We start from the raw sequence: 17,327 nt of genomic DNA on the forward strand, positions 1-17,327 counted from the left end.
ATTTTCCTCGGTCGCCTCCTTGGTTTGAAATTTAGGCCTTTAGCACCACTGACAAGTCCTAGAAGGACGAAATCGATATATGATTTACTTTAATTTATTGTCTGGCTCTCCTCTATGTTATAATAAGTATCTAATGGCGTTTTTCATTTGTGTGTCTTTTGTACAATCTTACTAGTGTATGCCTTTATCTGAATCAATATTTGTCGAAATTTATTTTAAAGATTCTGTAAAGTTTTAAAACGTTATTACCAATAACCATATCACCCGTTATAGACAGAAACGTGCATATCCGATTCGGAATACCTTATATGTTGATAAATAATATTGTTTCGGAACTCTGTGTGCACGCACATTTACATACAGATATATTACACATCAAACAATCATACATGTATAACGATCAGTGTGCGATTGTGTACGTTTTACTATTCAGTTGCATTTTATCTTTCTTGATATCTTGTATGTTTTGCCTAGATATATATATATTACTGAAATTGTCGATAATTTTTAAAGAGTTTTCATTTCCTCCGCTGAGGGGAATGTCGAAACACACAAGCTAATAGATATATTTTAAATGACGTTAGCAAAGAAGGTTCATTTTGTACTTAACATACATACGCACGCACGCGCGCGCGCGCGCACACACACACACACACACACACACCCTCACACAAAGATGTTTATATGACACTTTACATTAGACTAAACCGAGAAAATATTGAACCAAAGAAAAAATGGTCTTTACAGTAACTATCAAAGATATGATAATGTGCGCATGTTCTATATACACAGGAGGGTAGGAATTTTATCTAGGATATATATTTCAGTGTAACACTTGTCTTAACCGACACTTATCTGGTATACATCTAGAGTCTTTGTTCTAAATCGGTGATCGGCTACCGCAATTGTCACAGGACTATCGACACACACAAAAACTTGAATGCCGCTCAGGTGACCTGGGTTTATAATTGGAATACTGGGATGGTTTCTAAGTGTAATGATAATAGATCCGAACTGTGATGTCGCTCGACCATATACATCTGTACCTGAATAATAACCAAAAACAATACCGGCTAAACACAGTTCATTACCTAATTCTCCCAACCGTACGAACGCTCAGAGGTTATAAGCAACCCCCACTTAATGAACAGTTAGAAGAAAACTTTGTGGAATTTCAAGACATTTTATACATTTCGATAGTCCAACAACAAGTTTTTATGTTCACTAAAGATGAGTTTCTGAAACTATCCCGGATATTTTTGCCTAAAATAGGCCTTGGACTAAAATATCAGGTTTAGTATATACAGTTGTACTTATTGGCATACTATCAACATCAAGGAATACAGAAATAATCGAGGAATTTGAATTTCTATGGAAGGGTATTTTTATATTTAAAACTTCTTAGCAAATCCGGATTGGATTGGATGGACAAATCTGTATCTTTTTGTAGTAATTTCATGGAGTTTCAACAAACGGCATCATTTTTTTAATTGACAACTGAATGTTGACTTAGCGGAAAAGTGGTTGGATTAGTTGTTCGACATTTTGAAGAATAGGTCTGTGTGAAAATGAATTCCAAACAGACGCTTGCGAAGCTAGCGATTATGTTCGTGTTATTAGTCGGTATATTTAGATTCCAGAGAGATGCTATTACCTTCTCGAAGGACTTTGGCAAATCTCGTCCCTTAAAAATTGAACACACTGTGTGTAATCCACACGTGCTTATGGAAGTCTTAAAGATGTCCAAAGTGAAAGACATAGCTGTGAATTACGTACACGACAATACTTCAAACATCGGCAGTCCTTATAAAACTGTTCACAATGCAACTCTTGTCACAAAAAATTCACGTGGGAACCACGAGTTACGTCATCAAGCTACTGTTTCATATTACACAACATCGTCACAGCTAAGAAATTCTTCAAAGACTGGTGACGTAGTTATTCCAAGACAATCTAGAGTGATAGATACGACACGATGGGGAAGGAATACCGGAAACCGCACTGACCAACCGAAGACGTACTCTTCAACTTCCGGAAAACACAAACCAATTATGTACGTGCGGAGCATACATCCAATGCACATCGACCTGAGAACACACGTTCGCAGGAAGATTGAGGAAGGAATTGATATTGGTGTTATTCCGATAAACCAACATCCGTTTAAATACTTGCACAGTCCCCCGGAATGTGATTTCGGACCGACATCGGATAGTTTCAATTTACTTATTCTTGTAAAATCAAGTAACCACCATGTCGTTATCCGTGATAGTATTAGAAAATCGTGGGGCAACCTGACGAATATCATGAATGTTAAGGTTATGTTTTTGATTGCTTATAAACAATCGACACAGACAGACATAGACAAAGAGGCGACCAGCTCCTCAGATATCATACAGGAAGATTTTATAGATGCGTATAAAAATAACACTTTAAAAACTATTATGGGATTCAACTGGGCTGTTGAAAAATGTTCTCAAGCAGACCTTCTCTTTTTTGTTGACGATGATCACATCATCCGTATCGCAAACGTCATGGCATACCTGCGGACATTTAACAGAAACCAGATTAAGAAAACGTATGTAGGATTTCGTATCGAAAAGCCACAAGTAGACCGACGTGACGGTTCTCCATGGGGCATGTCAAACTATGACTTCTCTCATGTGTTATGGCCAGCATATCTGAGGGGTGGGGCATTTGTCGTCTCGTCCGAAATAGCCAACCGTTTCGTCATTGCCTTCCCTTACGTTAAATTGCTATCCGTGGACGATTCGTACCTAGGAATTGTTGCAGATAAGTTAGGAATGTTACCGCAGCATGATCAGAGGTTCAAAATGGACAAAGTTAACCTTACAGTGTGTCCGGATTACTTCGTTTATAATGATTATAAAACTCCACAGGAAATCAAATCAGCCTGGAAAACGATTTCTCTGGGAACATGAATATTTCTTGCTGCTTGGGGCTAGTGTTCATTTGCTCAACTGGCAGGAAAAAACATTGTTACATGTACAATGGATGGCGCCTAGGTTTCCTAAAAATATCGATAACAAATTAAATTTTCACACAGATAGAAATAGTTATTGCACGATAAAGACGTTCATTATTTATGCCAAAAATATTTTTGTGAGAATGGAATCAGTTGAACCTAGCTTGATGTTGAGGATATAAATCGTGACGTGCCTTTCACGTTAAATCAAAATGCATCCATGTAAAGTGCTGTATCCGATACATTTTGAAAGGATGATGATTTTGACTTAATTGCTAATCTACATGTAATAAACATATTAATTAGAATAAAATATATACAAGGGAAACAACTCCAGTGTAAACAATGACAATACAGTTTAAGATAATGTTGCATATGCCCTTAAGTGAAATTTGTAAAAGATTTTTAAGATCACGGTGGATATTTTGTTTGTAGATAAAATGAGAGATAATGCCTAACTCTAAAACTGGGGAATTTTGAACTGGTTTTACATATTTATTTGATATGTCATTTTTATTTTGTTGTCGCTTTCTACAAAAAGGTGATAATTTTTAGATATGTTAACGTATGTTGGGTATTGGTCATTGTGTTCACTTACGTTTAACTCAGGAGAATTCCTCGTCATATTGTTTTTTGATGAATAATTTTGTAACACGAAACTTTTTTACCGTCGGATTGCAACCATGTCAGTTTTCAAAGTTAATTCGTTATTGTAGTGTATTATATATATTTAAGATACGGAATCATGGGATAGCACAGTACTTATATAGTGACGTCACAATCAATGGAAATTAAGATACTGTAAAAAGATTGTATGTGTTTTTATTTTCGATATTTTCGAGGAAGCATTCAACCACGAAAAAAGTTACATTAATTGTTCAGATGATGAAGAAAACATAAGACTATTTCTTGACTTCCATGAAAAAAAACCCATTAATTTTGTTTAAAAAAGATTTTTTTTTTTGTAAAACCGCCAAACTTTGAATTGTACATCGAGTGGTTATCTTAAAATGCCATGTTACATCGAATTCCCCGTTGAAAAAGTTACAATAAACTTGTACATTGAAATGGTCATTTTGTAGCTACGCTGAAATGGTAAACTGAAATGTTACATTGAAAAGTTACATTGTTTCTCAGGAACATGTTATATACATATTTACTGTCACTAATTACCCTGTGCAATATGTACTTTGTTTTACTTAATTATCTTTGGTGATGGTTTTTTTTCACATGATCTAATTAAACCTATTTTATCCATAAATGATTTTTGTGTAGTTTTGTTATTTCGCCACTAAATAATAAAACAAATTTTATCAACCTCTGGAATGTTAAGGGAAAAAATCGCTATATTTTTACGTTATTTTCAAGATTTTTACGTCAAACTTACACGTAATTTGCATATATAAAGTAACCTTATAAAACTATTCTACTGAGCATTTTACGGGACGAGTTCAAAACCCCAAATATGTCAGCATGGCTTGATATGTTTTGACGGCAACCAGTGTATAAACTACAACACTGGAGAGAACCCTTTTTTTCGTCAAATATGTATCCCAAACCTATGTTTTTATCTACATGTCTTTCAAAGGACCGGTAAGAGACTATGGTGTTCAGTATGTGTGCGCTTATGTTGTTATTGTACCGTTAGTATTTTTCTGGTAAGACTCAGTTCAAATCAGATATCGACACGCAGGTAATTGTAGTTGTTGTTGGGTATACCGAGTACTCCGTGGTCGTATTTGTCAATACCTTGCTGGTTCATTTAAATTAAAATACTAACTTGTATGTTTTGTTCACATTTAGAGTAGTCGACCTTTCAAACAAAGGATAGATCTTTAAAACGATAGATTTGACGCCATTGTTGAATTTCAATATAGGTGTATGTACTAATCAACCCATTCATAAGTTCAGGACACGTACCGTAACGGAACATGACTCGTGCTTTGAAGCACGATTAAAGTGATTCAAGTCTGTCACAATTATTACCATCGGAATCACAACCTGAGTTATTGTTAACGTAACACGACCGGAGTCACAATCAAACTATAAAGTTTAACTTGAGCCAATGTTAACGCAACAAATCTAGAACTATTATCGATCATAGGTCTACAACTTGAATTATTCATAATAAACACAGTAACAACGATTGTAGATTATGAAGTTCAACTTAATTCTTAATGAAACACGACTTTAACGATTATCAAACAATATAAATCATTGGTGATTAATTTTGTGATGCTTTCCAGCTAACATTATTTGCAATATTGGAATAAGCACGCAAATTCTAATCCAAATGTGCATCTGTCTGTTTACTCAGTGTCACATGAGGGGACCACATCGAGGCGATGTCCAAATCGAGGCTCAGAACCCGGATGCTAAGAGCTATGTGACCCACGTGCAGCCAGAGAACCATTACATCTGTTACAGACATTCTTCATCAGAAACGCATATTCAACGTCAATTTATTACACTGCAATATATATATATATATTATATATATATATATATATTCACTGTATTCACTAATGTAATTTCAATTTGGAAGGCTGTTTTTTTTTCGAAAATGTCGTGGACAATTATTAAGATTACCACAAAGAAAAATCGATTTGCTGCTGAAATTGTGTTCCCACTTTTGATATTTTACACATTATACAGTCTCAAAGTCGATATTGACCTGTATATTGGAGATACTAACATTCAAATCGATAGTGACGATTTTCATTTTGATAATTCTTTATGCAATCCAGACGTTATAAAGGACCTCGTTTCCAAGGTTAATTTGGCACAAAGTACTTCTTCTGACAGTGCAAATGAAAAGCACCGCAAGCGTCCTGGTTCCTCAGTGCCACCAGAGACCATACATTCGATAAGATTCTTCCAAAACCCGGCTGAAAAGGTTTCGTCATCGGCAAATGTGAACATTAAGGACACTACGGCACAGAAATCTGCTGTATCATTCGCGGCCGACGTCACACAGTTCCTACAAAACTTACAAGTGTTCACTAGTGATAATCTACTGAACAGGAGAAATGTATCCGTGACATTCACTGAGGTGGTCGGTACATCACGTGACCAGCTAGAAAGGAAAAAACTGTCACCGGTTAACCGAGCAGTTGAAGAACGGAAGAAACAAGAAGCACGCCGTATTTTGATATTGAACGCTCAAGAGATGTCTACAGGTATCAACGAGTCATACACAAGTAAAGGATTTCCTCAAAAATATGATAAGATCAAAAGTGGAAACGTCATTCATAAAGCAATGAACAACACGGCGATTACAGCGCCCACCCTTACCGCTGGGATTAACAAAACAAAAACCCCGTCAATACGGGACTCGGCGATTGGAAATAGACTGAATTCGAACCCATTGTCATCTATCAGAAAAAATCAAAGAAAAGTTTCGGTACCTCGCGTTGTGAATGCTGTTCCAGGTCTTGACTACAGATTTTCTCCAGATCACTTCGAAAGTATTCACCCACTTCATATCGATCTCGCTAGACTTGTCCGAAAGAAAATTGAACGAGGAGTGAGGATTACTGTGGACCCAATAAATGTGCAAAAGATACAATATATTTACAAACCAACGGAATGTAACTTCGCATCTTCTGATTATAATTTCTCTGTAGTCGTTATCGTCAGGTCACATGCTGGACATGTAGACATGCGCAGTATGATACGTGACACATGGGGAAATGTAGAGTACCCCAATGTTAAATTGGTGTTTGCGATGGGTTGCGAGCCTTTAGCTCTGACGGACGTGAACGAGGAATCAAAACTCTACGGTGATGTACTTCAGGGAAATTTCACTGATAATTCGTACAATATGACGCACAAAACCATCATGGCATTCATGTGGTCTACTTATAACTGCCCGGATGCTGACGTCATTCTTTTAACAGAGGAAGATCACCTTGTGCAGTTAAAACATGTCCTTGAATACATCAATTCATTCAATCGATCGGAAATTAAGAATTTGTTTACTGGGTTCGTTATCAATTACGCCGAAGTAGAGAGGGAGAGAAAGTCGCGATGGTCCGTCCGATGGACCGACTTTCCACATAGATTTTGGCCGCCGTATCTCCGTAAAGGGTGTATGCTTGTGTCAAGGGAGATAACCAGGCAGATTGTTGAGGCCTTTCCATACGTCAAGTACCTCCATGTGTATGATGCATATTTAGGAATTGTTGCGAAAAAGTTGTCATTAGTGCTGCAGAATGATGTCAGATTCTTCCAAACTGGAAAAAACTTGCTTCTCACGAGAAATTTCTTTGCTTTTGATGGTTTTACTACACCAAAACTGTTAAACGAGGCGTGGAATACCCTTAATCGCGGTCATTAATGAGTCTTTTATCATGAAGATTTAAATGACGAATGTCCAGTAATAATGTTGTTTATCATTTAGAAATATTAAGCGCAAGAGAGAAACTGATATTATCTAAGAATGACAGTTATAATTGTATTATTATCATCATCATCATCATTATTATGTTATTGAATCAAACACGTACTTTCCATCAAATTTGTTAACATTTGATTATGACTATGTCACTTCCAACAGACATCGTACTAAAGTTTATATCTTCTATGACAGGGGAATCGAACCAGCCATTGGTTGTATTGGACGCCATCACCACAAGATTCTTAACGTCTTTTGCTTTAACGTTGGGCCATTCACCATGATCGTATTCTCTGTAGTGTCTTCTGCCTGAAGACTAGGCCATTCACCATGATCGTATTCTCTGCAGCGTCTTCTGCCTGCCATTCACCATGATCGTATTCTCTGCAGCGTCTTCTGCCTTTAGACTAGGCCATTCACCGTGATCGTCTTCTCTGTAGTGTCTTCTGCCTTTAGACTAGGCCATTAACCGTGATCGTCTTCTCTGTAGTGTCTTCTGCCTTTAGACTAGGCCATTAACCGTGATCGTCTTCTCTGTAGTGTCTTCTGCCTTATACAAGGCCATTTACCATGATCGTCTTCTCTGTAGTGTCTTCTGCCTGAAGACTAGGCCATTCACCATGATCGTACTCTCTGTAGTGTCTTCTGCCTTAAGACAAGGCCATTCACCGTGATCGTCTTCTCTGTAGTGTCTTCTGCCTTAAGACTAGGCCATTCATCATGATCGTATTCTCTGTAGTGTCTTCTTCCTGAAGACTAGGCCATTCACCATGATCGTCTTCCCTGTAGTGTCTTCTGCCTTTAGACTAGGCCATTAACCATGATCGTCTTCTCTGTAGGGTCTTCTGCCTTTAGACTAGGCCATTTACCATGATCGTCTTCTCTGTAGTGTCTTCTGCCTGAAGACTAGGCCATTCACCATGATCGTACTCTCTGTAGTGTCTTCTGCCTTAAGACAAGGCCATTCACCGTGATCGTCTTCTCTGTAGTGTCTTCTGCCTTAAGACTAGGCCATTCATCATGATCGTATTCTCTGTAGTGTCTTCTGCCTGAAGACTAGGCCATTCACCATGATCGTACTCTCTGTAGTGTCTTCTGCCTTTAGACAATGCCATTTACCGTGATCGTCTTTCCTGTAGTGTCTTCTGCCTTAAGACTAGGCCATTCACCGTGATCGTCTTCTCTGTGGTGTCTTCTGTCTGAAGACTAGGCCATTCACCGTGATCGTCTTTCCTGTAGTGTCTTCTGCCTGAAGACTAGGCCATTCACCGTGATCGTCTTCCCTGTAGTGTCTTCTGCCTGAAGACTAGGCCATTCACCGTGATCGTCTTCTCTGTAGTGTCTTCTGCCTGAAGACTAGGCCATTCACCGTGATCGTCTTTCCTGTAGCGTCTTCTGCCTTAAGACTAGCCATTCACCGTGATCGTCTTCTCTGTAGTGTCTTCTGCCTGAAGACTAGGCCATTCACCATGATCGTATTCTCTGAAGCGTCTTCTGCCTGAAGATAAGGCCATTCACCATGATCGTCTTCTCTGTAGTGTCTTCTGCCTTTAGACTAGGCCATTCACCGTGATCGTCTTCTCTGTAGTGTCTTCTGCCTTTAGACTAGGCCATTCACCGTGATCGTCTTCTCTGTAGTGTCTTCTGCCTTTAGACTAGGCCATTCACCATGATCGTCTTCTCTGTAGTGTCTTCTGCCTGAAGACTAGGCCATTCACCATGATCGTCTTCTCTGTAGTGTCTTCTGCCTTAAGACTAGGCCATTTACCATGATCGTCTTCTCTGTAGTGTCTTCTGCCTGAAGACTAGGCCATTCACCGTGATCGTCTTCTCTGTAGTGTCTTCTGCCTGAAGACTAGGCCATTCATCATGATCGTATTCTCTGTAGTGTCTTCTGCCTTAAGACTAGGCCATTCACCGTGATCGTCTTCTCTGTAGTGTCTTCTGCCTGAAGACTAGGCCATTCACCGTGATCGTCTTTCCTGTAGTGTCTTCTGCCTGAATACTAGGCCATTCACCGTGATCGTCTTCCCTGTAGTGTCTTCTGCCTGAAGACTAGGCCATTCACCGTGATCATCTTCTCTGTAGTGTCTTCTGCCTTTAGACAAGGCCATTTACCGTGATCGTCTTTCCTGTAGTGTCTTCTGCCTGAAGACTAGACCATTCACCGTGATCGTCTTCCCTGTAGTGTCTTCTGCCTGAAGATTAGGCCATTCACCGTGATCATCTTCTCTGTAGTGTCTTCTGCCTTTAGACAAGGCCATTTACCGTGATCGTCTTCCCTGTAGCGTCTTCTGCCTTAAGACTAGCCATTCACCGTGATCGTCTTCTCTGTAGTGTCTTCTGCCTGAAGACTAGGCCATTCACCATGATCGTACTCTCTGAAGCGTCTTCTGCCTGAAGATAAGGCCATTCACCATGATCGTCTTCTCTGTAGTGTCTTCTGCCTTTAGACTAGGCCATTCACCGTGATCGTCTTCTCTGTAGTGTCTTCTGCCTGAAGACTAGGCCATTTACCGTGATCGTCTTTCCTGTAGTGTCTTCTGCCTTAAGACTAGGCCATTCACCGTGATCGTCTTCTCTGTAGTGTCTTCTGTCTGAAGACTAGGCCATTCACCGTGATCGTCTTTCCTGTAGTGTCTTCTGCCTGAATACTAGGCCATTCACCGTGATCGTCTTCCCTGTAGTGTCTTCTGCCTGAAGACTAGGCCATTCACCGTGATCATCTTCTCTGTAGTGTCTTCTGCCTTTAGACAAGGCCATTTACCGTGATCGTCTTCCCTGTAGCGTCTTCTGCCTTAAGACTAGCCATTCACCGTGATCGTCTTCTCTGTAGTGTCTTCTGCTTGAAGACTAGGCCATTCACTATGATCGTATTCTCTGAAGCGTCTTCTGCCTGAAGATAAGGCCATTCACCATGATCGTATTCTCTGTAGTGTCTTCTGCCTTTAGACTAGGCCATTCACCGTGATCGTCTTCTGTAGTGTCTTCTGTAAGACTGGCCATTTACCGTGATCGTCTTCTCTGTAGTGTCTTCTGCCTTTAGACTAGGCCAATCACCGTGATCGTCTTCTCTGTAGTGTCTTCTGCCTTATACAAGGCCATTCACCATGATCGTATTCTCTGTAGTGTCTTCTGCCTGAAGACTAGGCCATTCACCGTGATCGTCTTCTCTGTAGTGTCTTCTGCCTTAAGACTAGGCCATTCATCATGATCGTATTCTCTGTAGTGTCTTCTGCCTTTAGACTAGGCCATTCACCATGATCGTACTCTCTGTAGTGTCTTCTGCCTTTAGACTAGGCCATTTACCGTGATCGTCTTCTCTGTAGTGTCTTCTGCCTTTAGACTAGGCCATTCACCATGATCGTACTTTCTGTAGTGTCTTCTGCCTTAAGACTAGGCCATTCACCGTGATCGTCTTCTCTGTAGTGTCTTCTGTCTGAAGACTAGGCCATTCACCGTGATCGTCTTTCCTGTAGTGTCTTCTGCCTGAAGACTAGGCCATTTACCGTGATCGTCTTCCCTGTAGTGTCTTCTGCCTGAAGACTAGGCCATTCATCATGATCGTATTCTCTGTAGTGTCTTCTGCCTGAAGACTAGGCCATTCACCATGATCGTCTTCTCTGTAGTGTCTTCTGCCTTTAGACTAGGCCATTCACCGTGATCGTCTTCTCTGTAGTGTCTTCTGCCTTTAAACTAGGCCATTTACCGTGATCGTCTTCCCTGTAGTGTCTTCTGCCTGAAGACTAGGCCATTCACCGTGATCATCTTCTCTGTAGTGTCTTCTGCCTTAAGACAAGGCCATTTACCGTGATCGTCTTCTCTGTAGTGTCTTCTGCCTGAAGACAAGGCCATTCATCATGATCGTCTTCTCTGTAGCGTCTTCTGCCTGAAGACTAGGCCATTCACCATGGTCGTCTTCCCTGTAGCGTCTTCTGCCTGAAGACAAGGCCATTCACCGTGATCGTCTTCTCTGTAGTGTCTTCTGTCTAAGACAAGGCCATTTACCGTGATCGTCTTCTCTGTAGTGTCTTCTGTCTTAAGACAAGGCCATTTACCGTGATCGTCTTCTCTGTCGTGTCTTCTGCCTGAAGACTAGGCCATTTACCGTGATCGTCTTCTCTGTAGCGTCTTCTGCCTTAAGACAAGGCCATTCATCATGATCGTATTCTCTGTAGTGTCTTCTGCCTGAAGACAAGGCCATTCATCATGATCGTCTTCTCTGTAGCGTCTTCTGCCTGAAGACTAGGCCATTCACCATGGTCGTCTGTAGCGTCTTCTGCCTGAAGACTAGGCCATTCACAGTGTCTTCTGTCTGAAGACTAGGCCATTCACCGTGATCGTCTTCTCTGTAGTGTCTTCTGCCTTAAGACAAGGCCATTCACCGTGATCGTCTTCTCTGTAATGTCTTCTGTCTGAAGACTAGGCCATTCACCGTGATCGTCTTCTCTGTAGCGTCTTCTGCCTGAAGACTAGGCCATTCATTATGATCGTCTTCTCTGCAGCGTCTTCTGCCTTAAGACAAGGCCATTCATTATGATCGTCTTCTCTGTAGCGTCTTCTGCCTGAAGACAAGGCCATTCACCGTGATCGTCTTCTCTGTAGTGTCTTCTGTCTCAAGACAAGGCCATTTACCATGATCGTCTTCCCTGTAGCGTCTTCTGCCTTAAGACTAGCCATTTACCGTGATCGTCTTCTCTGCAGCGTCTTCTGCCTGAAGACTAGGCCATTCACCGTGATCGTCTTCTCTGTAGCGTCTTCTGCCTGAAGACTAGGCCATTCACCGTGATCGTCTTCTCTGGCATTTACCACGATCGTTCTTGAGACTTTTATACAATTGAGGCTTCAAGCACCTGACCTATAATAACACGGAACTACTTTGTTAATAAAGACAAAATATCGGTTATGGATTTTTGTTTTGTTGTTTGCGTGAAACAAGAAAAAAATAAACATATGTATTAATTGCTGAAGGCAATAAGTATATCTTTTATAAGATGAACATTACAACGATAAGGTTGATGATCCAAAATTTGTTTATTTTGTGACTGTACTGTAGTAGTAAACATCCCAACAACAATTAATGAATGAAAAATAAGAACTTCAAAACCTTTATATTTCAAACGTTTATTATCAAAACCATGATTCGAGTCAGAATCAACACTCGTATTTAAGATCAAAGTCATGGCTCGTATTTAAAACTAAATTATGACTTAAATTAAAGTCAAAGTATACAGAATTAAAATCATGACTCATATTAAAAATCCTTTTTAATGATTTGTATCTGATGTCTACTAGGCCTACTGTACAATGATGATTATAGCCGTTAATTTGTTTTTCAAATTACTTTTTTCTTGAGTCCAACAGGCGATGATGCTTTTCCTTGTATGGAGTCCCGATTCGTCGCACAAGTTCGCTATATTCCGAAAATTTGTAACTAACATACGGGTCGATGTCTTTTAACGTCGCTGTAACTAGTTCCTTATGTATCTCCTCGATTTTCGTTTGAGGATACTTACAATCAAAGTTTATCAGTTTTTGTAAAATTTCAACCATTGTAAGTAGATTACGGTTCTTAAAAATTGAAAAAAGAGTTAAATAATCAATTATGTTGTACTGTCAAATCCCATTATACAATATAATTAAAAGTATACCATACATCACAACATCACTGCATTTCGAGAGGATAAACCTTATTCAACAAGTAGAAAAAACTAGGATTTTTAAGATATCGTCCAAATCCGTCATTAGTTGCCATCGAGACATCCATGGATACTGCAATTGATACTACCTTTAATTACAAACAAATGCTTCAACCGAGGATCCAGAAATAACAACGGATTCTTTTTTCCTCTAGGCCTATCTCTATATTTATATAAATAACTTATACTTATTACCGTCCGCAGTCGCCTCCGTGGTTTCATAGTTTAGAGCCTTTAACATCACTGACCAGTACTAGAAGGACTAAACATCAGTTTTTTAAAGTTTAATTCATTATTTGGCTGTACCGTAGCTTATTATGAAACTCAAAAAGTACTAATTACTTGTGTTTCTTTTGTATAAATTTGTAGTAGCTAATCCGTTAAAATATGGATATCATTCAACTTCCAGAGAGAAAGAAGTGAGCGTATACGTTAATAACTCGTCTCCGTTTTCACTGTGAAAATATACGATACAAGGTTGATTGGTTCAAGGGAGATAAGTCTTAAAGTCCTGAACAGTGTACCTCATTCTGTCGATTAGCATACATTAAGAGAACATCTTTGAATAAAATCGACGGCCATTATCGTGAAAGATTGTGTTTGAAGTCAGACACTTTTCACTTATAATCTTAATACTGCTGGAATTCGGCCAACATCGGCCGACTCCGGTTTCATCCTTTTTTTGAACGGAATCAACCGAGATGGGAGGAGGGTATGAATTGGGTCAGAAAAGACAAATGTCTATTTATTTCATGCTTTGTGATGTGAACAAACGTAAAAAAAAACTATCTCAAAAACAAAGCAAAAACAAAACAAAAAACAAACAAACAAACAAAAACAAAACAAATAATTTGTCCAGGAGAATGTGTTATGTAGATGTTGACGTCACACGAGGGCTTTCTCGAATACCCATTTATTTCTATATCGTAATGATGATTACTTTAAGTGCATTTTTCTCGGAACACTTCGTGGTTTACATTTAACGCCACCTTTAATCGAGAGGTTTCTATTTTTCCATAGTGTTACGTCAGCATTTGGTTGTGCTATCTCACGTGTGAGGATGACCTTGACCGATGAAATTAATTAGGTTTCATTTGTTTGCCATAAGTTCATGTAGTAATATGTTTTTTTCATAAAATTCCATTTTAATTTCAGAAAAAAGAACTTTTACCAAGAATCAACAAGACATCTGCAACCCTGTGGAACGCCATCGACTGAAAGGAAATCCTATAAGCGCTACAAAAAAAGTGTAAACACTCTGAAACGAAGAACAAATAAAGGCATCTGACGTCACATATCTGTGCTTTTGTGTCCAGTTGGAAAACCTTTCCTGATATCCATTGACTGGAAAGTATGAGTTCGGCATTAGCTACAGCTTTAGGCTTGACATGGCTATTTTACATATCACGTTGTATATGTAGGGATATCTCGATATTTTCGGCCAAATATATGATAGACGCCCTGCCTACCAACTTCCGGTATGAAACATCTTTATGTAATCCGCACATCCTGCATGAAATTATGAAGCAAATAGACATTAGAAACATCTCAAAGAAACAAACATGTACTGACACATTAATGAAACCCTCGGAAAATGATACTCTTCAATTGAATTTAACCTCTGAACCTGAATCTCCATATTATATGGCCAGTATACATCCACTCCATATCGACCTTAACAATTTAGTTCGAGCGCGCATGCTCAAAGGCTCACCTATACCTGTCCCTCCTATCAACCCTCACCCATACACATACTTAATCCGACCCCCGGACTGTCATTACAAGACAACGGACAACATAACCATTGTGATACTCGTCAAATCTTATGTGAAACATACAATCCAACGTTATGCCATCCGCGAGACCTGGGGCCGAGCTAACACTTACCCTAACGTCAAAATCGCCTTCTTGTTGGCTGCTGTGAAGAATTTCCAACGATACGTTGAAAACGAAGCTTCTTTGTACAATGACATCATACAAGAGAATTTCACTGATAACTATTGGAACAACACACTCAAGACGATAATGGCATTTAACTGGGTGACGGAGTTTTGTTCTGAAGCAAAAATCATTATTTTCGTCGATGATGATCATTTACTACATATGGAAAATGTACTTTCGTTTCTAAGATCACTTTCAGCTGACACTTTGAATAAGTTGTATGCCGGATATTTGATAAAGAATGCTCGAGTGAACAGAGGTCACAACAGCTCAATAATTCCTCTCAGTGAATATCCTTATCCAAAATGGCCGCCATATCTCCGAGGCGGTTTGTTTATCATGGCTATGGACATAGCCCAGTTGTTTGCGACCGCCTTTCCGTACGTAAAATCACTTCCGGTGGACGACGTTTATTTAGGAATCGTTGCGTTTAAGCTGAACCTCACTATTGCACATGATAGGCGGTTCACACAGAAAAGAGAAAGGATAAAAAGATTTAAAAGTACTCACTTCTCTTTCAACGACTATAAAACACGTGAGACTCTCATTGCAGCGTGGGGAACAATTTCACTTCGTGAGACCCACACACAGTTAATCAGACAAGTACATTATAAAGACAAATTGCATCAGACTACTTCCGGAAGGGATGTCAGTGGTAAACAATTGAAACAAGTCACGTGATTTTATTCAAACAGATCACGTGATTTTGACGATTGGCCCAATTATGTGATCAACAGACGCTCGTCATCAGATTTTGTTTCAGATCGTAGCGCGGTATCTTGAAGGACGAGTAGTTTTTCTGGGAAACCTCACCTTATGTTACATCGTTTTTCTATAACAAAGTTGATCCCTATACCGTGTGTTGGATAATCTCTATTTTTCTACAAGAATCAACTGTAATAGTCCGGTTGAAATATTGACGTAAGGCACGTGACAGGTTGTTCTTACCTGGTATGGTTCCATAAATAATGCTGTATGTTTTCTTTAACTATTTATCACATGTCACAATGAAATAAAGGTGTGCATTACCTGGATATATATATATATACGATTATAGACCACACAAACAAAAAAGATTATAGACAGGTAGACAGGCAGACGGACGGACGGGCCTGACGGACGGAGGGACGGCGAGACAGACAAACAGACAGACACAGACAAACAGACACAGACAGACAATAAGAACGTTGACAGCAAAATTCTGGGCTGACTACAGTTAAGTGGGTGTATCAAACTTGTTAAGAAAGACGGTTTCATTTGGTGATTTTTCCGCCTGGAATAAAATACTGCATCTAGACAATTATAAAAAACGAAAACAAACAAAAACTAGAAAAACCAAACTGGAAGCAAAGACAAACAAAGAACAAAACAAAACATATAACGGAATATTAGATAGAAAATAAGTTTCATCAACAATTATGACCAAGGCGTCGTACATACAATATACAATTCCCTTTTGATTTGTTTGATTGCAAACTTTGATAAAAAAAAAAACAGTAACAGTGACCTTGATCTTGACCTTGACCTTGACACTACAGCTCTGAAACTCATTTTTTCGAGATATTATAGTCTGTCATAAAAACGTTTGAAATTTAATCGAGAATAGACGTGGATAGAGCGCTGACAAGGATTTTTAGAAAACTAGTAAGACAATAACCTCAACTCAAACTTATATGGGATATTGTTGTTCCTTATAAGGGAATGAAATTTCATGGAAGTCCCCGAAAGAATGAAGCCGCTTAAGCACTGACAAGGATTTTCTAAAAATAGTAATGGTTACCTGGATCTTAATCCTGGAATCATGAAATTCGAGGTCTAATGAGATACCAAAAACCTTTAAAAGTGTCTTAAATTTCATCAAAATCGTTCAATGAATGAAGCTTTTGAATACGGACAAGTATGTGTTACTCAGAATACGTACGGGAAAATTGCTACATTCCCTTCCCGACATCCGTCACGAGGGGGCGATAAAAAACACATTACTTTTGGTTCCAAGCAATAAGCACATCTGATTTTAATACATTAGTGTCATAATTTCCCATTCCATTAGAGAAATTACCGACGAGAATTAATCATTTAGCAGGTTTAACGAAAAACACCTTTGTTGAAAAATTATCACTTACATACTTCTATGTCCGCAACTTCTAAAAGCATGGCTATTTCGTCATTAATTATTCAATATTATTGCAAAATGAGACCATTACAATAGCATGGATGGTTTTGTTCAATTCAAATATTATTCAAATTCTCAATAATTTATAAGTAAGACTTGTCCTTTTATCTCACTATCAGATGGTTGGTTAATCAA

General features: G+C 39.0%; 2 protein-coding genes across 2 annotated transcripts; both read left to right on the top strand.

Moving 5' to 3' along the window:
- Window positions 1-1,739: 1,739 nt before the first annotated feature.
- Window positions 1,740-2,939, top strand: LOC132558233 (beta-1,3-galactosyltransferase brn-like). The gene has a single exon (XM_060222775.1). It carries the CDS (start codon window positions 1,740-1,742, stop codon window positions 2,937-2,939), a length of 1,200 nt encoding a protein of 399 aa, XP_060078758.1.
- Window positions 2,940-14,599: 11,660 nt separating this feature from the next.
- On the top strand, window positions 14,600-15,700 carry LOC132558234 (beta-1,3-galactosyltransferase 1-like). The gene has a single exon (XM_060222776.1). It carries the CDS (start codon window positions 14,600-14,602, stop codon window positions 15,698-15,700), a length of 1,101 nt encoding a protein of 366 aa, XP_060078759.1.
- Window positions 15,701-17,327: the final 1,627 nt, after the last annotated feature.

This window comes from Ylistrum balloti, unplaced genomic scaffold (genome assembly GCF_031769215.1).
Source record: "Ylistrum balloti isolate Yb309-2 unplaced genomic scaffold, AGI_CSIRO_Ybal_v1 Utg370772, whole genome shotgun sequence".
Classification (NCBI taxonomy): domain Eukaryota; kingdom Metazoa; phylum Mollusca; class Bivalvia; order Pectinida; family Pectinidae; genus Ylistrum; species Ylistrum balloti.